This window comes from Oryctolagus cuniculus, chromosome 3 (assembly GCF_964237555.1).
Source record: "Oryctolagus cuniculus chromosome 3, mOryCun1.1, whole genome shotgun sequence".
Taxonomy (NCBI): Eukaryota; Metazoa; Chordata; class Mammalia; order Lagomorpha; family Leporidae; genus Oryctolagus; species Oryctolagus cuniculus.
Window position 1 is genome coordinate 36,336,080 of NC_091434.1, and position 16,720 is coordinate 36,352,799.

General features: G+C 43.2%; 1 protein-coding gene across 2 annotated transcripts in view; it reads right to left on the reverse strand.

Annotated features, from left to right (window-relative positions):
* Window positions 1–14,418, reverse strand: part of CD28 (CD28 molecule) — a 32,065-nt gene extending 17,647 nt beyond the window's left edge. The window contains exon 1 of one of the 2 annotated variants that reach the window (XM_017342615.3): window positions 14,317–14,418. In XM_017342615.3, coding sequence (XP_017198104.1) covers window positions 14,317–14,418 — 102 coding nt within the window. 2 annotated transcript variants of the gene reach the window in all.
* Between the last annotated feature and the right edge of the window lie 2,302 nt (window positions 14,419–16,720).

The following is a 16,720-nucleotide window of genomic DNA, read 5'->3' on the forward strand; positions in this document are numbered from 1 at the left end:
TTAGCTTCGTTTATCATTCACTCAACAAATACTTTATAAAAGTACTGAAATGTAAGCATGTAAATCAGAAAGTCCACCGGGACCAGCATTGTGGCACAGCAGGTAAAGCCACTACCAACAATGCCAGCATTCCGTTTGGCACCAGTTCAAGTCCCAGCTGTTCCACTTCTAATCCAGCTCCCTGCTAATGCTCCTGGGAAAGCAGTGCAAGATGGCCCAAGTGTCTGGGCCCCTGCACCCACATGGGAGGCCTGGAAGAAGCTCCTGGCTTTGGTCTGGCCCAGCCTAGCTGTTGTGGCCATTTGATGGAGAACTCTCTGTTTGCAACTCTGCCTTTCAAATAAGTAAAATAAATAAATATTTTTTAAAAAATTAAAAAGTTCAACATGTCTTGATGTGAAAACCCCGCCCATTTTTTGGTTTTTGTTTTATTTTGTTTGGCTTCTTTCTTTGTTTACCTGGGCGTCATGGGGCCATTGCTGACTGAATGGGCAACCAACCCCAGCAGGGAACGCCAGCATCAACCATGCTGTTCAGGCAGTGCAGGTCAGGCATTTATGTTGCTGCTTACTGAACTCTACTGTTGCTAATTACTTTAATTCTATCTTAATGAGTATTCAGATCTGTCCTGATCTGTTTTTGAAAGCTGATAATAAGGAAAAAAATGATGAGAATGGGACTTCGTGAGGAACCAGGCAGAGAGGAGTACAAGGGGGGAAGCTGAGTGAGGCTGGAAAGGAACCCTAGATGGACCCCAGTTTGGCTTCCTCCTCCCAGCACCCAGAGGGAGGCAGGGAGCAAGAGGGGAGGGAGAGTGAGAAGCTCCAGCATGTGTCTTCAGTAGGTTGCGTAGTATGCCTTTTTTGTTTTCTAACTCAGAGTGGGACACCTTTCCCAGGCACACACAGGAGAGAAAAGATGATCTCCCAAAAAAATGAAGAACAGCCACCGTCTGTCCTCGGGCAGCTCCTAGTCTTGTGGGGGAGAAAGATACATAAACACAGGGAACTAAAAAGTGGTGGAGCGGGGATCTGCCCAGCTTCTCAGGCCCCCTGGGGAATCAGCGAAGGGTCCCTGGGGGACACAAGGACTGACTTGCGCCGTGCAGGATTATGCACTGATTGCTTCAGCAAATTCTGACAAAGTGAAAGTTAGCCTGGCTAAGAGAGGCCTTTGTTTTAGAAGAGAGGGGGAGGGTGTGGGGAGGGGCAGGGTATGTTGCCAAGGAGAAGGTGGGAAGCAGTATGGAAGGTGAAGGAGGTCATCGCTGGCCCACAAGTGGAGGAAGACAAGGCTGGCAGAGCAGGCATCATTCAGCACATTAGGGAGCTTGGGCTCTCTCCTGCAGGTGGTGGGAACCTACTGAAGGCTTGGAAGCAGACAAGTGGTGTGCACAACTTACGTTTCATTGTTCATCAATCATTTTAGCAAAAATGTGGAAGATAGATGTGAAGGTTACAGGAGTGAAAGCACAGAGCCCAGTGAGGATACAGATAAGTTAGTCTAGGCAAGAGGTGGTAAGAGACTGAAATAAAATTTGAAAGAAGTAGATAAATCGAGAAGTATTTCTAGATTAAAATTTGCAAAACTCAGCATTGGCTTAAGGGTAGCCAGTGAGAAGGACGGAGGAGTTAGCAACAGTCCCCAGGCCACACAGACCCACCAGTAAATCATCATTTTCCTTTTGCCCACATCTTTGCTTCACTCATCTTGTCTTCATTGCATTACCAGACTAGACAGCTCAGCCACTGAGGTGAAGCTTAGTCACCTGAGATGTGCAGAAGACTGAGGCTCATGGCAAAGAAAACACAAATTACTTCAAAGGCTACCGGGAACCTAGTGGGCCCCCTGGAGCTGGCTTCAGTGTTTGCTGTTTTTTTTTTTAGAAGGTGGGGACAATGGGCTTTCTCTCCTGAAACTGTTTTTCCTTCACAAGGCATGATACAGTGAAGTAACCAGAAGACAGATTTTTCTCCTGTCCATCACAGGCCTCCAAATTTAAACTTCAGCACTGTCGAGACATGACGGGTGCTGGGTCCACACTCCCCAACCACTACTAATTGAGGACTTTCTCAGGGATGAGTAACCCAAGACCCCAGTATCTAGCATGTTCAATATTCTTGGGTGATGGCATATTCACCAACTGAGCAAGGGAAGAAGTAATATTTTGGGATTCTTTTGTCCTAAGATTATGTTGAGGGCAAAATCTTGAAAGCTATTTGTTAAATGGCTATTTGGCAAAAAGTGGATGTTCACTTTATCAGGGCTTACTTTCCTCTCTTCTATGTCCACATAGATCATTTTTTAAAGATTTTATGTATGTATTTATTTGAGAGGTAGGGGTACAGAAAGAGGGAGAGACAGAGAAAGAGGTCTTCCACGTGCCAGTTCACTCCCCGAATGGCCACAATGGCTAGAGCTGGGCCAATCTGAAGCCAGGAGCCAGGAGCTTCTTCCAGGCCTCCCACATGAGTGCAAGGGCCCAAGCACTGGGGCCATCTTCTACTGCTTTCCCAGGCCATAAACAGAGAGCTGGATCAGAAGAGGAGCAGCTGGGACAGGAACCGACACCTATACGGGATGCTGGCGTCTCAGGCAGAGGCTTAATCTACTGCATCACAGTACCAGCCACCACACAGATAATTTTTAAATTGGCTGACCTGACCCTTTGGGTAGGATTTATAGTCCAGCTTATTAGGCTGTTGCTTGGGATACCTGCATCTCATATCAGAGTGCCTGAAATGGGGGAGGGGGGGCACCTCTGCTTCCAGTTCTACTTCCTGCTAATGTACCTGGGAGGAAACAGAATGGCCCAAGTACTTGGTTCCCTGCCACCTATGTGGGACACCCAGATGGAATTCCTGGCTCCTGGCTCCTGGCTCCTGGCTTTGGCCTGGCCCTGACCAGCCCTGACTGTTGCAGACATTTGGGGAATGAACCAGCAGATGGAAGATGCATCTGTCTGTCTCTTTCCCCACCTCCCTTCCTCCCTCCTTCTTCCTTTCTCTTCCTCCCTTCCTCCCCATCACTCTGCTTTCAAATAAATAAATAAATAAATAATTTTTTAATTAGCTGACCTTTAAACATAGATACTATGCTAGAAATAGTTGGCTTCCTTTGTCAGTATGTGGCTAACAGCCTCCTGGTCTGGGGTTCAAGTTGCGATCAGGATTGGCTAATAGAACTTCTTGGTTTTCAGTATTTTGTATCCTTGTACTTGATCCCATCTTGACTCAAGTTGATAATTCAAAAAAGCCTCAGTGAATAACCATCTCATAATCCACATCTGCTTTGGAGAGACACTAGATAAAAGACAATTGCTTCCTTTTGGTGGTAGAAAAAGATAGCCAGTTAGGTGCGATGATTCTGATACCTCTTGCTTTCTGTTGAAATGAAGCACTGTGAAAATACACACTCCATGGCACTGGCTTGATAACATGAACAGCTGATGAGCAGGGCATCAGAAAACATTTTGCTTTGATATATAGTTTGACTCTCTGGGTTTTTGGGAAATCTGAAGTATTTAAAATCATTTAAGGACATACTGTAAAATTTAAGGACATGTCTAGACTCAGAGGAAGTGGCAGAAATATTCAACTTTCCCATACTAACTTCAGGTTGATGCCATTTTGCTTTGTAGTTCGCTCTAGGAATGGAAATTATCCTTCTAGGCTGCTTTGGTATTTACAAACCTAGCCCGTGCCCTATAGATATTTGATTTTCCTCCTTGTGAGTGGTTATGCAATGTCTACCTAGGTCAAACCTGCTGGATTAAAAGTGAATCCATTTGTTAACCCGTTCAAATGTATTTGCTCACAGTATCACAGGATTGGCTTGACTGACATGTCTCTAACTGAATTGACAAGTTGTTTTGATGTTGAATTTAGTGCTTTGCTTTTCAAAGCCTTTCCTAGCAGCTAAACCAGCAAAAGGTGTGGAGACAGGAAGCAGTAACCTCAAACCTCTTTCCCTCATGACTCCTGCTTGACAACAGGCAACATGAAGAGTACAATGGGAGGTGAGAAGGCGCTGTCTGCTGCTTCTGAGCAAGGCAGTGAGAGCTGAAAGATTTCCCACAATAATCTGTGAGTCTTGTCACATAGCTGACTCAGGAAGCTCGGAAGTTGCCTGTACTTCCATGAGAATGGGCTGAGGTACAGATAACTTGAAAAAGAGTCCTTCCCATTTCCCCTGTTGTAAATGGGTCAATTATTATATTTAGGTCAGCCCTCCCCATAGGTAGAGTGGATAACCACATCTAAGGTGTGGCCTTAAGCATCAAAGAACCTTGACTTTAAAAGGACCCTCCCCAAAAGCTCATTTAATGGTTAGATTTCCATAGATGAAGCCTAAAATACAATGTGGTAAACAAGTTGACTTAAATTAGTAACCATGGCCTACATTCATAGGGCTATAAAATACATGGTCTTATTTTATCACATCTGAACTCCATATCAACCTGTGAGGTAAAGAGGCAGGACGATCATCCTTTAGCCCATTTTACAGACATAGAAATGAGGTCCAAGAGGCCAGTGAGTAGCCCGAGGTTTCAGGACAAGTTAGTGACTCTTGAAGCTTGAGTTCGTGTCCTGTGAGGTCTTATCTGTCACTTTCTTCCTTCTGCCGTGTTGTATCAAAATTTCAACACTATTTCAGGGAGTCATTCTGGATCACTTACAGCTGGGCCTTGGTGGAGGGGATGGTACCAGGTGTCTGCTATGAGAGCTGGGAGGATAGCACTGAGCAGGGGAGTAGGATGGGAAAAGGAACAAATCAAGATGAACTTCATTGTCGCTAACATTTTGCTGGAGACCCAGCCTGCAAGAATTCTCAGCTGGGAGGAAACTTGGAGATGAGCTAAGCCAACCTCTCATTTTACAGAAGAGGCAATTAAGAACAAAAGAAGCCGATGACTTTAAACAGAGTCACATGCCGGAAGGGCCAAGGCATAATTCATTTACTTAGGCACGTAGAAGTAATGTTTAAGTCATGAATGAGTAGAAAAACAACTTTGGTCACTCATCAAGATTGAATTGACACTGTACCCATATCTGGAAAATGTTTGGCAACTAGAACACGTGCTGTAGTTTCCTGTCTCCTTATCCATGACTTTGCCTTCTACAGTTTTACTTAGTCAGTTGTGATGCAGACCCATTAAATGGAAAATTCCAGAAATACATAATTCATCAACTTTACATTCTTAGTTGTTCTGAGTAGCATGATGAAGTCTCATGCTGTTCTACCCCAGATGCGGAGCATGCCTTTGTGCAGCATATCCACGCTGACGCATTTCCCACCTGTTAGTCATCAGATCGACTGGCACGACATTGCACTCCTCGTAGTCAACTAACTCTCAGTGTACTTAACAGTGGCCCAAAGCACAGGAGTGGTGATGCTGGAAATTTGAACTCGCCAGAGTCGCTGTACAGTGCTTCCTTTAAGTGAAAAAGAGCAAGTTCTTGACTAAATAAGGAAAGAAAAAAGTCAGCAGGTTGCTAAGATCTACATGAAGAACCAATCTATTCAGGAAACTGTGAAGGAGAACAAATTCTGTACTAGTTTAGATATCCCACCTGAAACTGGAAAAGCTGTGGCCTCTGTCCCTATTGAGTGGTTTGTCAAGGTGGAAGAGGTGCTACCTTGTAAAGTTTGGTACTATCTGCAGTTTCAGGCATGCACTGGTGATCTTGGAGTGTAACTTCCTCAGTTAAAGGGGTACTACTGTCAAAACATTGTGCTTACAATTTCAAAGACTTCCTTAATATCCCAGGTGGATCCAAGATAAGGGCTACAAATAGGGTCACATAAAACATCTCCTATAAAGTATTCCCAATGCACAAGAAACAACTGTACCTGCTTGCCTGAGTGTACAAAAGGGACATTGGTCAATACATGCAATCACTTTTCCATCTCAGTCTCACCAGACAATTCCTTAGCTTCAAGCTTTTGCGAATTGCATTGTTTGACATGTTTATATTTGTAATATCCTCTTTTCTTTTCTATATCATCATACCATAGAGAAGTAAAGTGGTAGACAGAGACTGCTGAACCAGAGAATAGAATACGCAGCACTCAAGATTGAAGTGTGCATTGGGAAGCTAAAGAAGCAATTAGAGACACCATGCCTGTTTAATTAGCAATGTGATTTTCTTTCAAAACCTTGAAGAACTTTCTTGGGCTCCATTTATGCCCATCAGAGTTTCTTTTGTAGTGGAAAACTCAGGTTGGATGATCCTAACCAAATGGTTTCCTTTTTAAAATTCCAACTGAACAGAACTGAACTTGTTGGATATGAACGAACAAAAATGAAAGCTTTGTGTTTTCAGCCATCTTGCCCTGTGATGTATGTGAGCGTGTTGTGAAGGTGACGCTGGTGTCCCTGGCACAGAAGAACACCTCCCTCCTGACCACAGAGCTGGTTAAGTTACTGTAACTTTCCTCTGAGTACATTTCCTGTTTGGGCCCAGGATACCCTCAGCATGTGTCCCTCTGACCACTTGCTCCTGCTCGGGCTCTACAGCCAGCAGATCCTTCAAGATGAACCGCGCTGCCAGGATTTGGGCAGGGCAGGTCCACGGTCTGTCATGCTGGAGGTTCCCTCTGGCGGTTTGGCTTCATGTGGATATGGGAAAGAGAAATACACATAAGACTCTATGAGGTCTCATCAAAAAGTTTGGGGAAAATGAGTATGATTTTTTAAAATGCATGCATTTCAAAATTGGTTTGGAACAAAATAAGCTTCTCTCTTCATCCTACTTTTCCTGGAACTTTTTGAAGCCCCTGGTAGCACCCTTCACCATCCTCTTTGAGCTACTAGTAAAATAAAAACAAAGCTATTACACTTTGGTCCCAGACTCTCTTAGAAACTCACATTAAAATAAAGAAAATAAAATGCAGGTTACAGTTTCTAGATAGCCGTGTGGCCACTTCATCTAGTTTTCTGGTTGCTTGTTGTCTTGAAATTCCCCCGTTTTCACAAGGAATGAAAATTTTAGGAACATCTCTCTCTCAAAAAAAAATGCATGCATATACAAGTCTGATGTCTCATTCAGGATCCCAAGAGAAAGCGTATGGAGCACTCATTATTGGGCAATCGTAGGAGGGTTTATTGACAGAGGTGTGAAGATAGCAAAACCACAGGCAGCATAGGCAGTGGCTTGTGGCGGCAGAGTTATGACCACTCTTAGGTCTGAGGCGGGGAAGGGACAGGAAGCTACCAGAACCAGAGGAAAGGGTTGTATAATAGAGACCACATGACAAAAGCACAACTTCTGCCTAGAGAGACAGGCTAAGCGATGACCACCATCCAAGACTGTATCACAGTTGCCCATTAGACCATGCACACTCATTCTTTTCAAGAAAGTATGATGTTAAAATGTAAGGAGGCTTTTGTTCAAATAAGGACAAATGATTATAAGTAACAATGTATGTGGAGGCCTGACTAATGACTTACTAAACCAGTGGCTTTGGGCCTACACGAGCCGTAAGCACTGCCCTTAACCTTGGCAGTCACTGTAGTGTAGAGGACACTTGTCCTTGCCCTGTTATAAAATATAGTGCTACATGCAGCCTGACAGAAAGCAACTCAGAGGTCAAGCAGTTCCCTAGCAAGAAGTCCCATGTTAGCAAACATCCAAGACTTTAGTTTCCAAGAGACAAGAGTTACCAAAGTGATCAATGAGTACTTTCTAAAAGAACTTTTGGGATGTCAGATAATCGTTCTTTGATATTCTCACTTCTCCCGTCACACTCATGCACTCATTCAGCAAATAAATCATGGCACCTGAAGTACTTGGTTCTTGAGAAATGGAAAGTCAGAGATGCTTCATCTTATGCAAAATTCTGAGACAGGTTCAATGTCATCATTCTATCAGCTTCTAGGAAACATCAACACAATTTCCTCATTGTAAATTGACAGAGGTCTGAGTTTCCTTCTTATCTCTGAACATCTGTGGTTGCAGTCAACAATTCTGTAGATGCTTCTGCTTATAACTGCTTTCCAAAAATTAACTTGTGTGGATAGAGTAGTATTTATAATGTCCTGAATTTAAAAAATAGATTTATAGGAAGACTTCACAATTCTCAACATTTTTTGTCTAAAAGTTCAAAGTGGGTTTTTTTTAGCCATCACAGAATCTAGAAAATAGAAATCATAGAAAATAGTTAATAGATACCCGTTGAATGAGTATACACATGAGGACCTGTCTTACTGAAGCACAAGCAAGGAGCAAGTGACCGGAACCTGCTAACACCCACTTTCAGTGCCCTACATGTCTCATGGTAAAAGGAAGCATTCTCATCACGTATGCCCATCCTCACCCACTGGCCGTGGGATAGAGTCGGTGGGTCAGGAATGAAAGCCAGCTGATCTGAAATGAGGTGGCCTCATTACTGTGCGTGCTCAGTATCAAAGAATGGCATCAGGTCACACAGAAGCTGCAAATACACCTAGGCTGAGACTCCACCAAGTGCCAAGAATCCCTAAGCTATGAAAAGTACAACCTTGCATCTTCTCAGCAAGTGAAGAAAAAAAAAAAATTCAAACACCTACCTAAGTTCTCAATAAGGAAATCTGCATCAGTGTTAACACGAGGACGTGTCAACGATTCAGATTTCTTTGTGACTTAGATGCTGCAGAAAGGGGCTCATGAGTAGATCAGTGGCCAAAGTGAACTGTGAGTGGATTGTTCTGAATGACATCACCAGGAACCATTAACCCTACATGATGAAGATGATAACAGAGAAAAAGATGACAGTGATGGTGATGCCTAGATAAAGGAGCAATTCGAAGTTTCGTAAGAAATTCTCCACCACGTTGCAGGCTGGCTTCCAACCATGAAAACAGAAAACACACAGAAACTGCCTGATGGCACACAGACTAAACTAACACTGAAATGCTAAGGCCAAAAAAAGTCCAGACTCTTTTGCAGAGCCTCTGCCAAGTGATTCAGAAGTTGTTCATCCCCCCCAGCACACCTCTCTTCAGGTGCTCAGACCAGCAAAGTGAGCCACAAGGAAGAGTTAGACACCCACTTTGCAATCAGTTCTCCATGGGCCTGGGTTACCTTTCCTGCAGCTTCAAGGAATAATTTTCATTAATGTTTCTCACTCTGAAAATTCTGAATGTGGTTTTTATTTATTTATTTATTTATTTTTGGTGCTAAAACCATTCCATTGACCAAAACATGTCCAAGAAACCACCATGAAAGAGACAGAGATACATTAACACGGCTTAGAAAATGAGAGGCCCCTTCAGGCGATCACAAAGCCAGCCAGATGTCATGTTTTTCCCCACTGTTCAGCAAAACTATCTACTGAGAAGAAAAGTTCCAGCCTCTGTAAGTGCACTTCTCAAAGAAAAAGGAAAACAAAGCGTTGGCTAAGATGAAAAGGAGAAAAATAGTTTATCCTTTGCAGTGACCTGCTGTGAAATAGTCGTGCTTTTTGCGGGAGTGCCTGCCCTCCGAGTTTTAGACAAGAGTCAGAAGGGGAGTCTGTAGCCTCGTCAATGCCTGTGCTCATCAGCAAAAAGCTATTGTCTTAGAGATGATAAACCACAAATGGAATTTTCTTCTGGGATGTTGGTGACATAAAAAATTTCATTTTGCAAATGTCAGCACACTGCATGCAGGAAATACTTGGAGGATGATAGCCACACGAGATAAAAGCCAAATGGCAATCATATGACGTTTCTCCACTCATGAGAAAAAGAAGACATTAAAAAGGAGGGTGGCCTTTTCTAAAGGAGGGGAGGCAGCAAGAACTCCTCCCCACCTAGAGAAGAGCTCTGGATGTGAGAGCCTCCGAGTTGCGACCACACACTCATTCCTAATTTTAACCTTTTTGTAGCAATGACTCATTGTGCTTCCTGGAATTGATATATTGATATTGATGTTACAGTGCTTGCTGTAAAGTCCTTGCTGCAATGGTTGCTTTGCAAAGAAGTTTTTAGCTTAGAGCATAGAAGTGTGTTACAACTATGTAACTATATATATATGCATTAGCACATGCAACTGAGGGCATGTGGAATTAAGCAAATTCTTAAGCAATGTCTATATTTTTTAAATATCTATCAACTTTGCTTGAAGTGACAAAACATCCAGTCGATACTTTAACAGCTAGTAACTTGGCTGCAATGCCTAAGAAGCCACATAAATACTTCCTATGGGTTACATCGCATTTTTCAATATTCATCTTCTCACCTTACTGCCCCAAACCCAGCTCCTGAACAACACTTAGCCAGGGAAGTAAATTGCTTCTCTCTGTATACAGCTACCGCAGAGGAGTCATTTGCTAAAGGCTGAAATAAAAATCAGGTTTTTAATTGCTTTGCTTTGCTGATGACGTTTTATTAAATGCCCATCGTTTTCCTGCCTGCTGTACTGCTCTCCAAAGTGCTCAGGGGGATGCAGCAGCATTGGAGAAATCAGTCGTGCCCAAAGTGGCCATGCTGACAGTCTGCTTGCTGAGGTTCGGGGAGGAAGGAGAAGACATGCTCGCGAGGAAAAATGAATGCTATGGCCTGCATTTTTATCTTTGTACTACAGGATTTGCTTACTGAAAAATACCCCGTATGGACTGAAAAAACGTGTCTGATGAAGCCCATGTGTTATGTGCATACTCCTTCTGTCATCAGTCACAAATTGCTTCCCTTTCAAGAGTCCACAGTTCCAGTCTGAATTCAGATTCCAAAATCCAACCAAGTCCTTTCTGTGGATATCGGTTCTACTAGTATTTAATCCAGTTGAAGGCACACAATGTTAGCAAAGAACTTGTCCAACTGGGAATGTGAGGGAGGAGAGGTGGGGAGGGGGGTATGGTGGGAAGAATCACTGTATTCCTAAAGTTGTACTTAGGAAACTTGTACTCCTTAAATAAAAGGTTTCTTTGGGGAAAAAAGTGAATCATAAAAAAAGTTTACCTGATTGTTCATGAATTCATTGGGCATCTCAGTGAAAAACTGTTACACGATAGTTTTCAAAAACAAAAGCAAAATAATAATACTCATAAAATAAAGAATACATGCTACAGATTTTATTTACTCATGAGGAGAAAAGACAGATTAGATTACTGGTTTGAAAATGACTGTGGGGCCGGCTCTGTGGCACAGTGAGTTAAGCCACTGCCTGCAGTGCTGGTATCCCATATGGGCACTGGTTTGAGTCCTGGCTGCTCCACTTCTGTATAGCTCTCTCCTAATGTGCTGGGGAAAGCAGCAAAAGGTGGTCCAAGCGGTTGGGCCCCTGCATCTATGTGGGAGGCCTGGAAAAAGCTCTAGGCTTCTGGCTTCAACATGGCCTGGCTCCAACCATTGCTTCCATTTGGGGAGTGAACCAGGAGATGGAAGATCTCTCTCTCTCTCTCTCACTGTCTTTCCCTCGCTCTAATTCTGACTTATACATAAATAAATCTTAAAAAAAAAAAACTCTGAAAAATAAAATAAATTTATAGACCAGGAAAACTTCAAGAAAAAAAATAACTTGTCCAAGATAGCGTTTCCTCACTCTTCCTAAATTGTATTTCTTTAATGGAACCATAAAGAACTTTTTATGGCATAATCCAAATCATGAAGAATCAGGCTAGGCTTCACAGAATAAGAATTTTAAGCTATGTTGTGAGCCAGTAGGTTAAAAGTATTAAATGAGTGGAAACGAGATGGTTCTCCATGCACACACAGACATAACGCACACATCTCAACACGGGCACAGTAATTGTTTGTCACAGTCCTAGGGAGGACAATTTCCTTATCTTCACAGCAGGTGAATACAGAGAGAGGACTGAGTAGCACATGGTTGCCTTGGCACTATTGGGTTAGAATGGATTATGCATTTTTGTGTGTTGTAATGATTTTCTTTCTCACAGTTTTCTTACTGTGAAAGACATTTTGGTATAATTAATGTATTTGAAAGGCTGGGCCCAACTGAAGCCAGGAGCCTGGAACTCAAACTGGGTCCCCACGTGGGTGGCAAGGGCCGCACAACTTGACCCTTCACCTGCCGCTTCCCAGCATGCACATCAGCAGGAAGCTGGAATCGGGAGCGAGGCTGGAACATGAACGCAGCCACTCTGATACGGACGCGAGGGTTCCAAGTGGCGTCTTAAACGCTGTGCCAAATGCCTGCCCCCTGGAAGAGGCAGTTCCACATCGCCCCCCGACCCCTGTTCCTTTCCCAGTTCATAAATGGCCACTTAACCTCGGGTCCGAAGTGCTATTAGACAAGGGTTGGCCTTTGAAAAGTAAACATCTCAAAGTCGAAAACAAATGTTCTGCCTGTGTGAGCTCTCCAATTGCCTTAGTAGCTACCTCTCTTTTAATAAGCACTTTAAAGGAGAAATATAAAGCTTTGAGTCTTATACAAGAAATCTTCAAAAGAGAGTGAAGGGACCAATGGCAGATAACATATCAGAAAGGCATTTTGCTATAATTACCAATCTTAAATAGTTTTTAGCCAGAGTGAAGTTTCCCTCTGTAGTCTAATAATTATAAAATGTTAAATATGCTTTAAAAGGGATTTTTAAAGATCTCTAAAGCTTAAGGACCCTTTAAAATAAATTTTAATTTTTTTAAAAAATGCATCGAGTAATTCTAAGTGCTTGGTTCCAGATCTTGGGGCATAACTTATCTCATCACCACCTCATGTCTTTCATTGGATCAACACCTTTTATAAATATACGCGAATTTATATTCATCGGCACATCACACAGCAAAATAAATTGATATATATGAGGGTATTTCAAAGTTCGTGGAAAATTGAATTAATAATAAATATATGTTGGTGCAAAATAATTTTGAAAACCATGCATAATTTGCTCATAGTCCACATTTTTTGTGAACTCTTTGAGAGCCCTTTGAATGCATGGATTTCAAAAAACTTTGCACCAAATAAACTCATCTTTTAATGTCATACTCCCAAGAACTGCCTGAAGTGCTCTCATATGTAACCATTGTACCACGTTGGGAAGTTATACTGACTGCAGTATATGCACCTAATTCCAAGGACAAAAGCAAATAATAACACACTCTGCACCACCAAACTACAAATAAGAAAGAACATTGAGGATACCTACTTTTTAACAAGTCTTTCAGAGGGAAATAACTATTCTTATTTAAACATGCCTTTGACCCTATCAGTCCAAGTTTTGAGCCAAGTGGGACCCGTTTCTCACTCTGAGAACAAGTTGACCAAACGTCTTATTCCTGCCCCGAAAGGAACAAGCTCTTCTCTTATAAATTGATTTTCTGAAGATGATTTAACCTTGGATTTCTCTGGGCCTATGGAATTACAAACCACATCACATTAGGTGAAATAGCATAATAGTTAAGAGAGACAGCAGACAGGCAGTTGGGACCAATAACTGGTACCGCTATATCCTTGAGCAAAATATTTAATTTTCCTGCTCTCTTGATTCATCCAAAATGGGATTGGCTGGAATACCTACCTCCTAATTGTGGAAACTGAATGCAACTCAAATCAAGTGCTCTGTAAGTGTAAATGCACCTTCCTCCTCCTCATCAACTTTGGGAACTTAAAGAATTTTAATCCGAGATGATATATTTCAGCCAATAGTAAATGAAAGCTAATTTATTAGTATTTGTAATAGCGTCCATGGAGACACCAGGATTTATTTGTATACGTATTAAATTAAGATAAACATTGTAATTACAACTAACGTTTATAATGCTAACCAAGCACTTACCGAGCTAAGCATTTCACATAGATTGTTTTGTTTTATCCTTGCAGTGTTGTTGAAATGAACTTATTATCATTCCCATTTTAAAGATTAAAAAAATTGAGATTTAAAGAGTTTGAATACTCACCTAAGACCGGGCTAGTAAGAATTGGATCTGTGATATGAACCCAAGCAGTCTAAATTCAGAGCTTTCAGAACCAACCTACTTAGAGCAGTTTTCTTAAATTAAAAAAAAAAAAAAAATGTGGTATATAAGTCAAAAGTCCTGAAACACTATCAACTAGTAGCAAAATAAATGTTATTTATTTCTAAGGGATTTCTATTAAAAATACTATGCTGTGGTCTGAGAATCAACGGGTCTCTAAATAACAAGTTACCGTATTAGAGCAGAACCACACTTCAAATGTCCACATTTCACAGGCCATCTGAACTTTAAAGTAAAGCACATGGATCACAAGCCCTACAGAGAAAAACTTAGAGGAGAAGACAAATCCAAGTTGTTTACCTGTTCCTTGAATTGAGGGGAAGAAGTTGAAAGCCAAGAGCAGCCTGACAATCATCGTCCTAACGGTGGGCCAGGGCTCCAGCCCCTCCTTCCCGAGGAACCCAAAGTGTGAGGTGAACTGAAGACGTGCCCGCCACAGCCTGAGAATCTCGGTCATCCAGGGCCACCACCAACCTACTTCCCTTAGGGCACATGATCAAGGGACTCAAACCACAAGGCATCGTGACTGCAACTTTTCACACAGGATATTACATTGTTTTGATGACTGTAGACTTTTATTTCTTCTTTTAAGTCAAGCCTTTTCTTATCACTAAAAGAGGGTGTCATTTACTATGTGATGGGCTCATGAGAATTATTCCCTGTGGATGATGGTTTTCAGAGATGTGAAAAATGGGTGCTTAAGAGCAGACGCACAGGGTGTTCTAAGAAGGACAAAGCCTCTGCAAAGGAGAGATTTTCATAGGGTGATGATAGACTTGGTCACAAAGACAACAATGAGAATGATACTGAGCAGTGTGGAGAGATCTGCAAAAATGTTTGAAGGAGACAGAAATAGTAGGAGTCGAATGTGTGTGTGTGTGTGTTTTTGTTTTTTTTTGTTTTTTGTTTTTTGGTTTTTGTTTTTTTTTTTTTTTGACAGGCAGAGTGGACAGTGAGAGAGAGAGACAGAGAGAAAGGTCTTCCCTCCAATGGCCGCCACGGCTGGCGCGCTGCAGCCGGCGCACCGCGCTGATCCAAGGCAGGAGCCAGGTGCTTCTCCTGGTCTCCCATGGGGTGCAGGGCCCAAGCACTTGGGCCAACCTCCACCGCACTCCCTGGCCACAGCAGAGAGCTGGCCTGGAAGAGGGGCAACCGGGACAGAATCCAGCGCCCCGACCGGGACTAGAACCTGGTGTGCCGGCGCCGCTAGGTGGAGGATTAGCCTGTTGAGCCTCGGGACCGACCATTAAGTGGTCTTATGGAGCACAGAGCCCACAGTGTTCAGTTTATGCCAAGACTCCTCCAACTCAGTTCTAAGAACTTTGCAAAACACATCCCACCTGCAAGCATACAGCTGTCTGAGTGTCTAGAGGAACTTCTTTAAGCGATGGGAAGGTCAAAAAGCATAAAAAAAAGCTTCAAAAAGTATATGGCATCCCATATGGGCACCCATTCCAGTCCCTGCTTCTCCACTTCCACTCCAACTCTCTGCTAGTGTGTCTTGCAAAGCAGCAGAAGATGGCCCAAGTGCTTAGGCTCCTGTACCCACATGGGAGATCCAGAAGAAAATCCAGGCTCCTGGCTTTGGATCGGCCCAGTTCTGGCTGTTGTGGCCATTTGGGGAGTGAACCAGTGAATGGAAGACATTTCTCTTTCTCGGCCTCTGCCTCTCTGGAACTCTGCCTTTCAAATTAATTAATTAATTAATATAGCAGCGTCATTGTTCTTCAGGGACAATAGGACAACCCAGCCCCCCACCATCTCATGTCCCTCAGGGAATTGTCTAAGGTTAATGAACCATGAAAAGAGGCTCCATAGCAGGAACTCCCAGAACTCTCCTCTGCACCCCTGCTCTGCATCCCTCTCCACCTCAAAGCCCTTGCTAATGATGCCATTCCACTGACATGGCCAACTCCACTCTCCTCTTTGGGCAACCAGGGTCAGAGTTTTGTACTTGATGCCTTTCTCAAACTTTTCCCCCAATTTTTTTCTCCATTCCTGATAATCTAAAATTTATAAAATTACACTCATTTGAGGTTTTGTGATGTCCTGTTTAAAAGATAACCTGTATTACTTTTTACTCCAACTATAAACACAAAACATATTTAATATAGAAATTTTAGGGGCTGTCACTGTGGTGCAGTGGGTTAACGCCCTGGCCTGAAGCGCTGGCATCCCCACATGGGTGCCGGTTTGAGACCTGGCTGCTCCTCTTCCAATCCAGCTCTCTGCTATGGCCTGGGAAAGCAGAAGATGGCCCAAGTCCTTGGGCCCCTGCACCTGCATGGAAAACCCAGAAGCTCCTGGCTCCTGGCTTCAGATTGGTGCAGCTCCAGCCATTGCAGCCAATTGGGGAGTGAACCATCAGATGGAAGACCTCTCTCTATCCCTCTCTCTCTCTCTCTCTGCCTCTCCTCTCTCTGTTTAACTCTTTCAAATAAATAAAAAATCTTAAAAAAAAAAAAGAAATTTTAGATAGACAAGTATAAACATTAAAACAAGATTCAGGCCGGCGCCGCGGCTCAACAGGCTAATCCTCCACCTAGCGGTGCTGGCACACCAGGTTCTAGTCCCGGATGGGGTGCCGGATTCTGTCCCGGTTGCCCCTCTTCCAGGCCAGCTCTCTGCTATGGCCTGGGAGTGCAGTGGAGGATGGCCCAAGTCCTTGGGCCCTGCACCCCATGGGAGACCAGGAGAAGCACCTGGCTCCTGCCTTCGGATCAGCGCGGTGTGCCGGCTGCAGCGCGCCAGCCGCGGCGGCTATTGGAGGGTGAACCAACGGCAAAGGAAGACCTTTCTCTCTGTCTCTCTATCTCTCTGTCT